At 37.4% G+C, this 12,906-nt stretch overlaps 1 protein-coding gene across 2 annotated transcripts; it reads right to left on the bottom strand.

Annotated features, from left to right (window-relative positions):
- On the bottom strand, positions 1-12,906 carry LOC133521995 (serine hydroxymethyltransferase). Of its 2 annotated transcripts, XM_061857163.1 has the most exons (9): positions 12,645-12,906; positions 12,051-12,283; positions 11,308-11,423; positions 10,439-10,599; positions 8,323-8,518; positions 7,370-7,546; positions 6,979-7,073; positions 2,893-3,112; positions 1-717 (listed from the first exon to the last, which is right to left on the bottom strand). In XM_061857163.1, exons 1-9 carry the CDS (start codon positions 12,759-12,761, stop codon positions 479-481), a joined length of 1,554 nt encoding a protein of 517 aa, XP_061713147.1. In that variant the 5' UTR covers positions 12,762-12,906; the 3' UTR covers positions 1-478. The 2 variants fall into 2 exon arrangements, with proteins under 2 accessions (XP_061713147.1, XP_061713146.1); XM_061857162.1 differs by lacking the exons at positions 1-717; positions 12,645-12,906 and adding an exon at positions 12,510-12,630 and having other exon boundaries at positions 2,678-3,112.

Genomic DNA, 12,906 nt, shown 5'->3' on the forward strand with positions numbered 1-12,906 from the left:
TAGTTTGAGTAATATTTTAATTAATGGAATCATGTCATGTTACAACTTCATAAAAGAAAACAAATAAGAGATTCTGTGTAATACAGACATAGTAGCTATACATACTTGTACAAAGTATAAATTACTTCAAGGCACTTTTTCTTACAACTATATAATGTTATGATTATAATTTTGTACTAAGTACAAAAATAAAATACGAGTAAACATCGTACTTATCTTAAGCTTCATTATACGAGTACATAACTTTACGAATAACAATAATCAAGGAACTATATGGAATGGCGTCGTATTTTTACTAGGCTTGACTCATTTACAGCGCGACTCATTTTGTACGACATTTTAAATCTGATATGCAAGAAAAACCATTTGTGGCAGTGTCACTATGTCGCGTCATGCGTTTATGATGTTCAGCCTTTTATAACCTCATTTTAAGGTTAACAACCCAACTGTGGCCACCAGTGACAAAATGCTTGTTTTATTAGTATGTTTCAAAACCCGGTAAGGGGAAAGATCTACTGTAGTTCTCGATCTCCTCTTTAAGCGTCTGAACTTTGGATTTGACGTCATTGTTTTCTTCAATGACCTTGTTGAAGTCGGCCAGCTTGGGTCCGGAGATTTTCGTGATCTCTTGCGCTAGTTTGAGGGCCTTGTCAATGTAGTCTACTACTCGGTCCATGTGTTCCTCTTTGAAGCCTCTGGTTGTTAGGGCGGGGGTACCTGAAGAGAATAAATGGTGTTAGAAAGTTACATACTCTGAGTTTTTATGACTGTTTATTTTTGTAGGTACCTAAAAATTGGTACAAAAACATTAAACTCCATCTGACCAGTCGGGTATAAACAAGATAATTGGAGAGTTGAGGTGTGCGAAAAAACTGAAGTAGGATGACGCTTTACGGCGCTATATATTTTGTGGTCACTATAATGTGCCAAACGTCTGTTTTGACAACCATAAAGATAAAGATAAAAGATAAAAAATATTTATTGCCCCAACTACCAAAGATACAAAATAAAAAATAACATACAACAAACAATTTAGCTCCTAAAATTTTAACTACTTATCTGGTTTTTTGGTATAGGCAATGGGTACCTGTCTCAGCTTTATTGCTAGATATATACCCAGCGCTGATTTTCAGACGGGTCCCTTTTTGACAGGTCGGTCATTATATATCCTAGTCATAATATCTAATATATAATATATGCGATCGGCGCGGTTGTTTTGTGAATATGTCTGTGTGTGTGTGTGAATGCGTGTGTGATATATATATATATATATATATATGTATATATTTATTAGTTAGTTATATATTTATTAGTTAGTTAGTAAGTTAGTTAGGGGGGGGGGGGGGGGGGGATCTCCTTTCTGTATTTTAAGTAAATGTACTTTAACCTGCTTCTTGAATTCTAGCAACGGCATAGGACTCCTTAGTGGTGGCGGGAGATCATTCCAAATTTTTGTTGCTGCGTACTTGAATCCTCCCCTAAAAAACTTGGTCCTATGTTTAGGGACAAGCAAGGAATGTTTTCTATGACTTCTCACTGACTTGTTTCCATCGTTTACCCACTTCAATTTTTCAAAAAGATAAGATGGTTTCTCAAATTCTATAATCTTACGTAGTGTAAAGGACAAATGAAGTTTTCTTCTATTTTCCATCTTTAAGGTGTTTTTGACATTAAGGTAGGGTGTTATATGTGCTCTTTTAGGGATATCGTAACAAAAACGTGTACAAGCATTCTGTACTCGTTGTATGGACTTCTTTGTACTCGCTAATAACCTCGGACCATAAACAATGTCGGTGTAGTTAAATGGTGATAGTACTAGAGCTTCCACAAGAATTTCTCTCACTTTTTCTGACAAGTATTTCCTACAGCTGTATAAGGTCTTGAGACGATAGAATGCATTTCGTATCTTAATATTAACATGATGTTCAAATCTTAGTTCTCCATCCATAATAAGTCCCAAATTTTTAGCAAAAGGTACCTGCGGTACAGACTCTAGTCCCACATATACTTCGGGTTTTTGGTTAATAATTTTTTTCCTTTGCCACTTACTACCCATTACCACAAACTGCGACTTAGACGGATTAAGTACTAGATTGTTTTTTAAAGACCAATCCGCTATTGTATTCAGGTCGTTGTTTATCTTCTTTAGGGCTACAGTCATTTCTTGTGGTTTAAAGTGTGGTTCATCAGAGTTATAGCACAATTTAAATGCGAGCTGGACTGCTGAGGCCGGCGCCGCGCATGTCCACCAGCGCGAGGTGCACGGCGGTGCCGCCCGTCGCGAGTCGTAGACGGACTAGTGACAGTGTTACCGAGTCGGATGCCGCTAGGGTTGAGCGCGCTCTTGTCGCCGGGGACGGTGTTCTTGTTGCAGGCGACGCTGCACAGCTCGAGGATGCGCTCGGCGCGCGCGCCGCTGAGGCCGGCGCCGCGCATGTCCACCAGCGCGAGGTGCACGGCGGTGCCGCCCGTCGCGAGTCGTAGACGGACTAGCGATAGTGTTACCGAGTCGGATGCCGCTAGGGTTGAGCGCGCTCTTGTCGCCGGGGACGGTGTTCTTGTTGCAGGCGACGCTGCACAGCTCGAGGATGCGCTCGGCGCGCGCGCCGCTGAGGCCGGCGCCGCGCATGTCCACCAGCGCGAGGTGCACGTCGGTGCCGCCCGTCGCGATGTCGTGGACGGACTAGTGACAGTGTTACCGAGTCGGATGCCGCTAGGGTTGAGCGCGCTCTTGTCGCCGGGGACGGTGTTCTTGTTGCAGGCGACGCTGCACAGCTCGAGGATGCGCTCGGCGCGCGCGCCGCTGAGGCCGGCGCCGCGCATGTCCACCAGCGCGAGGTGCACGTCGGTGCCGCCCGTCGCGAGTCGTAGACGGACTAGCGATAGTGTTACCGAGTCGGATGCCGCTAGGGTTGAGCGCGCTCTTGTCGCCGGGGACGGTGTTCTTGTTGCAGGCGACGCTGCACAGCTCGAGGATGCGCTCGGCGCGCGCGCCGCTGAGGCCGGCGCCGCGCATGTCCACCAGCGCGAGGTGCACGTCGGTGCCGCCCGTCGCGATGTCGTAGCCGCGGGACACAAGGCCGGCGCAGAGGCGCTGCGCATTCTTGATCACCTGAAATATTACAATAGAGAGTTACTGAGTGGACAAGTATAGTCTGTCAAGCCATTTCCGTCAGTAAAAAAGCGAAAAATTTGAAAAAAAATAGGTGCGAAGAGTTATCGACAGTTACCGTCCCATACACAATTTGAAATTCGCGCCTTTTTTTTACTGACAAAGTGATTTAGTGATTTTATTCATGCCACATGAAAATAGATGGTCTAAATCTTGACTAGAAAGTAGTGCTTAGTAGTACAACTGAACCAATAATCCAACGTTTTAGTTGGAGTATGTTACTACAATTTTACTTTCCACGGATTAGCGTGCCAGGCTCATTGGGTTGTTTATGGTAGAGATTTAAATTTTTTTTTAATAAGAAAGGATATTTATTGTTCTGGACCAATAAATATCCTATCTTATTAAAAAAAAAAAAGATTTTTCATGATAAAAGTGAAGCGTGCGCTAGTGGTGTACTTGAGCGCAACCTTTTGCAGTTAGTGTATAGCCACTTTATATATAGTGTACTCGTATTATATACACAAAATTTCACCGGTTTAGTAACTTTATATATAGAAATATATACATAAACCTAAGTAAAATTATATAAAAACATTGAAAACTCTAATAATAACAACATTAACGCCTTGGTAACAACCGGGACGGGAGTGTTACTTATCATAACATTATTCCATTTTCACCTACGAATTCTAGAACCTATTACTACAAACTTACAAAAAGTACTTTTTTGAATAAACGCACGTTGTCAAATTATTAAGCTTGAAACTACATAATAATCTTGGATAAAATTTATCTTTTTTTTAAAAGGTATTTACTAAATTTGGTACTAACAATAGCAAAATACAATATAATTTTACCCATTTATTTAATTCAATGTTTTTGTATAGCAATATTAACTATACGCGCGGCAAACGCCACTCGATTCAAAATTGTGAAAAATTACACTCCAATATAAATCTTACCCCTTTGTATTTAAGGTTTAAATTCAAATGAAGCAGCATGTTGCCGTGTGCCTCTGTACCACGAACGCCGAAGTTCGCAAATTACGAGCATCTTTTTCTGTCACCCTAATTACGCCATGATTGGAGTAAAAGAGAAAGTTGCCCTCAATTTGCGTACATCGGTGTTCGCGGTAGGCCCCTCAGTACTCGCGGACTTTATGAATATGTGGGTGCATTTTTCCAATATAAACCTTATATATAGTTACACTTAGGCTAGGTTCACACGGCGTTAATTTTTCCCGTATACCGTATACGGGATTTTATCGAATACCGCAGTGACAGCAAAATTTGTATGGCTTCTTTCAAAATCGTTCACACGGCTAGACGGCTTTCCCGCATAGACGCCGATACGATACGGGAAAAATTAACGCCGTGTGAACCTAGCCTTAAGGTTTTTATTTAAATTAATAATTCGATGCATGACCGAGTTGCTTTGAAGCTAACTCGCACGGACTCTCCATAGCAAACTTTATGAGCGTGTGCGTGAGTTGACGTATCTGCGTAGTGTTTCATGAACAATGCAAAAAAGCGTACTAGTGATGGCACCAAGGATATTTAATAAGTTACCAGAATTATGGCAAACGGCACCAATACAAAGATTGAAGTCCTTATTATTAAATTTTTTACTAGTTAAATGTTATTATAGTGTAACTGATTATTTTAATGATATTGACATATGCCAAATGTAATTAATTGTAATTGTATTTTTTTATTCTCTTTATTCATTGCATATCTTAGATTAGGTTTTTTTATAATATGAATATAAAAGTAAAATATAAAAACACTTACAAAACAATACAAAATACATATAAACACATAATAAAAAACCTAACCTAGGGTGCCGCCAGCAGCGGGGCAGGGCCCAAGCTGCCGGTGGTCAGGGCCGCAGAGAGAGGAACCGACGTACTATACGTATTTTTTATGAATTTTATTATTATTATTTAATATATCTATATGAATTGACTTATTGAATTATATGTTTGCATATGCCAATCTCATTAGCTCATTGCCCGTGTAAATAAATTATTGAATATGTATATAGTTAGATAATAAGAAGTTACTTCGTACGCCAAAAGGCACATCATAGCTGTTCCTTAGAATACTGAGTTACCACCTATTTATGTACCTGTGAGGAACGAATAAAGAATTGAATTGAATTGAATGAATAGTCAAGCTTAGCTTCACTTCGCGCGCTCGCTATGATTACCTACCTAGTTGAAATTTAATAATTAGTGAAGCTTTAGTATCTTTTCCTTTATGTTATCTATTCCAAGGTAATGTAATACGTAGTGTTTTCGTCATTATGGATATATTTTTAATTTTAATGATGATTTATACGTTGGTTTATGTAGCAATAATTTTTAGGCAAGCCGGTGGGAATCGAGTTGTATGGAGCCGCCGCCACTGTCATGCATATATATGCCTTTATTAACGTGAATGCAAAGATGGCGGGAATTTTCAGTTATGTATTCATGAATAAGAAATTATTCGTTTCCCGTTAAACGGTTATAAAATATACCTATAATGAATAAATGCCCATATAGTCTACGCGAATAAACTTTGTAATGACTCGGCCAAAAGTACAATAGAGCCCTCAAATTGACTCGTCCATCATATTGGTCACTTTCTAGGCTCTTTAGCAATGTAATTCCCAATCTAGGACATTTTCTCCAGCTTGACAGCCACGCACAGTAGTATTTTCCAAACCGAGGCAGCGCCGTTTGTTGGGACTCGTAAAATAGTATGTTTTATGCCAATAGCAAAATCAGATAATCACAGAAATATAAACTGCACTTTTGTGATACGATTTGAAGATCTTTTGCTAATATGCGTTTACGCTACGACAACGAAACTCTGTCTCTGTCTCTCTATCGCACTAATATGCGCAAACGATTGGCATCTTGGCTAGGCACCATGGGTGCATAGCCAACACAATTCATGCTGCGGCTTTTGGCAAATTTAGCGACAAGCGCATGTTCTTTATTTATACCTGCAGTCATTTATTATATCTTTAATTTTCCATTGGTATGAAAGAGAAAGCATAACTTAAGAGCAAGGGTTATAGGTTGGTAGAAATAATAAACAAAATACTTAATTCGCTAAGGTTAACCGTCATAGAATTTCGCTGTTTACTTTCTCTTAATCACATCTACATCACCGTTTCGAAAGCACCAAAAAATGTACCTAATTAACATAAAATCTTTTTACGCTTACCAAATATCAAATCAACTCGACCATTAAAAATCTTACGTCAAATTCATTTTACTATCTATAACCGATTGTATGTACTACAAAAGTTAACTTAATTTAGAATAACATTTTAATCGAATAAAACGTTATTCAGAACAATCATACATTTGGAATAATTATTCCATTTTTAGGGTTCCGAAGCCAAATGTCAAAAAACGGAACCCTTATGGATTCTTCATGTCTGTCTGTCTGATTGAGGTTTCTAATATCATTTTTTCTAAACTAAATAGTTTGCGCGAGAGTTTGCAAAGTGGTAAAATGTGTCCCCCCCCCCCCTGTAAAGAAAAAATGATGTACATTACCATGCAAACTTCCACCGAAAATTGGTTTGAACGAGATCTAGTAAGTAGTTTTTTTTTAATATGTCATAAATGGTACGGAATCCTTCATGGGCGAGTCCGACTCGCACTTGGCCGCTTCATTTAAAATAAAAGTCACATGATATATTCTCCTTAATTTTATTCTTAAATAACGAGTGCAAGAATTATTCTTATTCAAATCAATTAGAATAAGAATAAAATGTCTGTTTTTAATAAATACTTGTATTTGTATGGAACATACAAAAAGTACGTAACGCCCCGCCCACAACATAATGGTTTTCCCAAGTATTACCTGCTTTTGGTACTCCACAAACTCAGGAGTTTGAGCCTGCTTCATGGCCGTGGCGATGGCGGCGATGGCGTGGTTGTGGGGTCCGCCCTGCAGACCTACAATTAATGCAATATGCAATCAGTTTATAGAATATAGGTAAGTAATTATAGATGCCAAGTGTGAGCTGCGTGGCCCACACATTAAAAAATACTTCAGCTGTCAAATTTGGTATAACGATTCCTCTTAGACTTTACTTACAAAAAGAATATTTTATTGGTCACAAGAGACTAAAGGACTGGAGTTTTTTTTTTTATAAACTGGCTAATACCTCTCACTAAAATATTAATTGTCTCCTTGAATGAATTGAGTATCGTATATGACCTAAAATAGTAAAAATAACTAGGTAGCTTACCGGGGAACACAGCCTGGTTGATCTTGGACTCAAAGTCATACAGCACTTTGTCTCCATTGGCCTTAACCGAGCGCACTCCTTTGCGGAAGAAGATGACTCCAGCGCGCGGCCCGCGGAGGGTCTTGTGGGTGGTCGTTGTTACTATGTCGCAGTACTCGAACGGGCTGGGGATCACACCTGCGGATAACAACATAGACGACTTTACAAAAATATATATTATTATAAAAAAAAATTAGGGGTACACTTTAAGTATCATCTATGGAAACAATTTTGCAAAATCGATCTGCTCCTAGGTGGGACTCTTTTGTCTCATATGTTCTCAATGAATAGGCCTAAAAAAGCTTTTAAACTTTCAACGTGACCTATGTATTTACAATACAAATAACAAATACTTAGTTCAAATGAGCATATTATATGTAACTTAAAAGTAATTTGCGCATGAATGACATCAAACTGTTTGTTTACGACAACAACTATCGATGGAATATTTATAAAAAAATTGAGCTAAATATAAAAAGTGATTATTACTAACAATAAGTAATTAAAATTAACCTTATCTGTCAGATGACTGTCATGACTGAGGTCAAACAATTGTTATAGAAACACGTATCAAATGACGAAATGTTTTCGCATTTCGCGCGATAGTGGCAGTAATAAATGCAAATAACAATAAGGAACTATGTTTTAATTTAAGCATTTCTAAGACAGAGGGCATATATACCCCTAAATGCTTTTGAACTTTATTTCCAAGTGATAGGGTTAAGTTTTGCATAATTTCTGATACCCTTATGCCTTTTAAAGGTTAAGGAAGTTTATTCATTACATAAAAATGTCATCATCATGTTCTATTAATGTACTAACAGAAATACACTTCAACTGAACATTAATGGATCTTCTTTCGTTGCAATAAGGTTTACAATTGTTCAATTAATTGTGTTAACAACAGTACATACCTGCTGCAACTAAACCAGATATATGAGCCATATCGGCCATGAGATAAGCGCCGTTTTCATCAGCGATCTGCCGGAAGCGCTTGTAGTCGAGGCAGCGCGAGTAGCACGAGATGCCGGCGATGATGAGGCGGGGCTTGAACAGCCGAGCGGTCTCTGCCAGCTTGTCGTAGTCGATCAGACCGGTCTTGGGGTTCACCTGGACACAACAATAAGAAAGTGTTATTTGTTTATTATTGGGGTGTAGCAGGCTTTAGAGTGCCACGTCGACCAAGCAGTGATCTATTATGAAGGGCCTTTAAAGTTCATTACTAATGCCCGTTGAATCCAGGAACTTCCAGATTGTTTGGGCCGTAAAGTTCTGTACGCCATAGGATTGCAACGTCCCGCATTCTAAGTAGGTACTCTTTTTGACATTAGTGGTTCACAGAAACAGAGTATGTGCATTGCAGTCTCCTCTGACTCCTGCAGAACCAGCATGTCCCATCTTGTTTCTTTCTTGTAAGAAAGTGTTTGAGAAAAATATTTAATAAGTTTCCATACAATTATCTACAAGAAAAGAAATAGGATCATCCAAGCGACTAGATAGTGTCGCTATTCGCGAGCATTAGATATAAGTAGTAGAGTTTCGATGATTATATGTAAGTGTCCCTTTTATTAGTTATAAAGAGGGAAGTATAATACTACGTGACCATCCAATTCATCCATACAAAAAGAGAAAACGTTTTTCCACTTCTAAATAATAATACAAATAATAAAAAGGAACATTTTTCTCCATGATTTTTAGTATGTTATTGACACAATGAAAAACTAGGTTTACAGGTTTTCCTTTTTTTTTAATTTGCAAAAGAAAAAAATATTAAAGCGAAACCTATAAACCTAGAACATATTATACTGAAGCGATCGACATCAACATCAAAGTGATTTGTTAAGATTTAGTTAATGGAAAACGTTTTCTCCCGAAATGGAGTTTCACAGAAAAAGTACCGTTGTTTCGCTAGGATCGCGAAGCTATTCTTCCCTCTTAATTTAATTATGTGGGAAAGTTTATGTATTAATACTAAATACTTATATAGAATGCAGTCTTTAGTGTATGGTTATCACTGTCGTAAAATAGGTAATACAACTAAATGGGTCGGTTTATTTCTACGTCAATTATTACATCAGACCGTGACATATGCGAGGGTGTGTAAATAAGATAACAACTCGATTTTAATTAAACGGGTAATAATAAGTAAATTTTATCTACTATCAATGTCAAACTGGTAGTCTTTACTACCATTGACCCTTTGGTCAAGGGGTACTCTTATCATAGTGAAGCTTATATTGTTCTATTGCTATGCAATTTGGTTATAGATTTTGTTTTCACCATCTTCAACCACACACAATGGTGCATGGTTATGGAAAAGTTACATTAGTTAATTTTTTTTACAATCTTGGCCAAATCTGTTGAAGGCTGGTATACAGGGCTCGGAACCAGTTTTTTTTTATAACCCCGAAATAGCCTAGTATTATATTTATTTATTTATTTATTACATACACACAACTATAGGTATATAGTACATAGATTATTACAAACTACAGTAACACAATATATATATAGTGTGGCCCTTGTAAATTCCTTCAAAGAACAAAGAAACAAATCTAATTTAATCGCTACTCTATTAAGTGTCTGAATTGCACGCATAAAGGGGGCCTGGCGAAGGAGTTGCGTTCAAGTGCGCAGCTTGGCCGGCAGGCTTTTATTATATGCTCTTTACATAGTACTGAATCATGTATTTAGGTAACAACTTCGTATTATTAGATTGTCTCATTAAAAATGAAATAAGAAACCAAAGAACGAAAGAGAACGTAATAATACCGGTATTTATTGTATGAAGAAAATACTGGTTCGGAGCTTAGCTGGCATATACGAGTAATACATAATTCTCATCTATTAAAGATTCTTATCCAGCAAAATGCATGTTGTCGGCCTGAGCTATGCTGTGCACTGACTTTGTTGATATATTTTCAGAGAAATTTGACGTTTATGCTTTCCACACTTTGTTTTTGCAAAGTCTGTGCAGAATTAACTTGATTTGACTCTAGCTGAAAAATAATGATGGTAGTGTATAATTACTTTGTATGGCATGCTTTCAAAGAAGATTGAGGTAGCGGAGATCTTCTTAGTAGGGGTGAAGAAGCCATGGGTGAGATGCCCACCGTCAGGCAGGTCCAGTCCCATGATGCGGCCGTGGGGCTCCACCACGCCCGTGTACACCGCAAAATTTGCTGGGGAACCTGTGAATGTAGAAAAATTGGTTAGTGTTTGGTCAATGCTAGTTAGTGATTATTTTTCCATATTCAATTCTGCGACTTATTCCGCTCTATGTTACAGGAAGGTTTTATTTATGGTTTATTTTCATATATTATTTTATATTTGGTTTTAGAACCGGTTGTCATAATAAAATAATGATGATTGTCTAAAAAACATCTTTGCAATAGCATGACCTAAATTGTAATTTCTTTTAAATATATTTTATGATTTTTATGTGCTTCGTTCAATCAGTGTTTCAATAAATATCGCGAGTTCATTGCAAATTCATTAATATGGTGGAGAGAATTTAATTTTTGATAACAAATGTGTACCTATGGTAGTCTTGTCTGAGTCCTTGTCATTGCTTAATGATTTTTAAATTTATTATTTATGACTGATTCTAATGTGTCACATTAGGAACCAAGTACTTAATCATAAAGTAACTTATAATTTGACGGCTGTGTTCAAGAAAGGTGAATATTATATCATAGAGAATGCACTAACACAAAACTAGTGTTATTACAATTTATGTACATTTGGTGTGGAGTTTTTAAAAAGTAAGCTTTTCGCCTTTTTATGGCTATTTTCAAACATTGTTATAATATGCAAGGGTCCATAGATAAAAAAAAAAATGTAATTACCTGATTTTACATATAATAACAAAATAATTATGTTCCAAATGCATTACGGACCTGAATAGGGCTGCACATTCACTCCCCATTCTTCCGATTTCAGTCTGTAAGTCTGTAGAGAGCGCTGTTGAGCTAAAATTTCAATTTCATCAATATATTCATTGCCTCCATAATATCTGCAATAGAAAAGTAAATGATTACTTGAGGTTTCAGTCTAATCTTCTTTCAGTTTAAATGTAATGATGTTAAGTTGTAATTTCAAATCTGTTGAGAAAATGAGTGTTTGTAGAGACAGTCCAAGCTGCTCAGATTTGGCATTCTGCAACAAATTTGGCAAGCAACAGAGTATGCAAGTGCCACCATAAATGTTTAATTTTATGAAAATGTGATGTTTAATGGCAAGTGAACGTCTTGTCGCTGCAAAGTCTTAGTTTATCTTAGCTTAGACACATTCTTACAAACAACAAATATTTACTCCCTTATTCATAAATGCACTACAAGACTCATTAAGTAACACATTCACTGTTCGAGCCTCATATATGGGTCACAGCCAGCCTCTCTTAATTAAAGATGTAAGGTGGATAGTTCAGTTTGGAACAGTGAATGTGTTAATTTATGTATTATCCCATTTTTACAAATACATATTTCAAAATGACCGATTAAGACAAACAATTATAAGCTAAATGAGGCTTTATAGGTCTATGAATAAGAGGAGGGGGTTATTCTTTGATATTTGAACAGATAAGTTTTTTTTTGGTAATGTATTTGTTGACTTTCAACATGTAGATACTCAAATGACAAACCTTTGGTTTGGCATGCCCTCAGAATACTTGTTGTGGAGACATGAGCTCAGACACTGGAGCACCGGAACAGAGGTGAAATTCTCTGAAGCAATCATCTCCAGCCCCGCCTCTTGCCGCTTCTTCTCCTTCACAATGATGTCAAACAGCTCTGGATCTGTGTCCCACAGGTTCCCGTTCAACAACTTCTTGTCCATTGCTGCTGCTGTACTATAACTTCTGACTGGAAAAGTTTTCTGAAACGCGGAACCACGTGAGTATGTCTTTACGCGTTAACTCCTCAATTAAGACTGACCTCTAAGCAAAACTGTTGGCCTGATGTTGGTATCGAGATAACGCAATCACAAACAAAAGTTGATTGTTTCATCAGTCGCGCTATATATAAAATTAACTGTCTCAGTATAATTCCATTATCATTATTAATATATGAAAACAGCTGAACCGAAAAGAAAAAGCAATTACATGTAATTTTCCACAGAACCTAACCTACTCGCAACGTGCAGAGTTTGATTTGATTGAAGTACTAACAATAATAAAGTAAAGAAGGCCACAAGTCGTTTAAACCGCCAAGTTACATTTAAGAACTGTTATACTTACTTGAAGGCCGGTTTTGGTCTGCACTGTCAACGATGAGCTCTTCAAGCTTTGTAGTGAAAACCTCTGAAATTTCTTAGCAGCATCGTAAAAACATATTTGTAACAGCTTGTTGTTCATGATGATGAAATATAAATTGTATTGACTAGAATAATTGAACAAAGTTCTGTTTTACTTTTACATAAACGCAAGTATTATTTTATCACCAGCGATAACCCATTATGAACTTTATAGTCACGTAACATTGACTTGACGTTTCTGACGT

This window comes from Cydia pomonella, chromosome 10, assembly GCF_033807575.1.
Source record: "Cydia pomonella isolate Wapato2018A chromosome 10, ilCydPomo1, whole genome shotgun sequence".
Classification (NCBI taxonomy): Eukaryota; Metazoa; Arthropoda; class Insecta; order Lepidoptera; family Tortricidae; genus Cydia; species Cydia pomonella.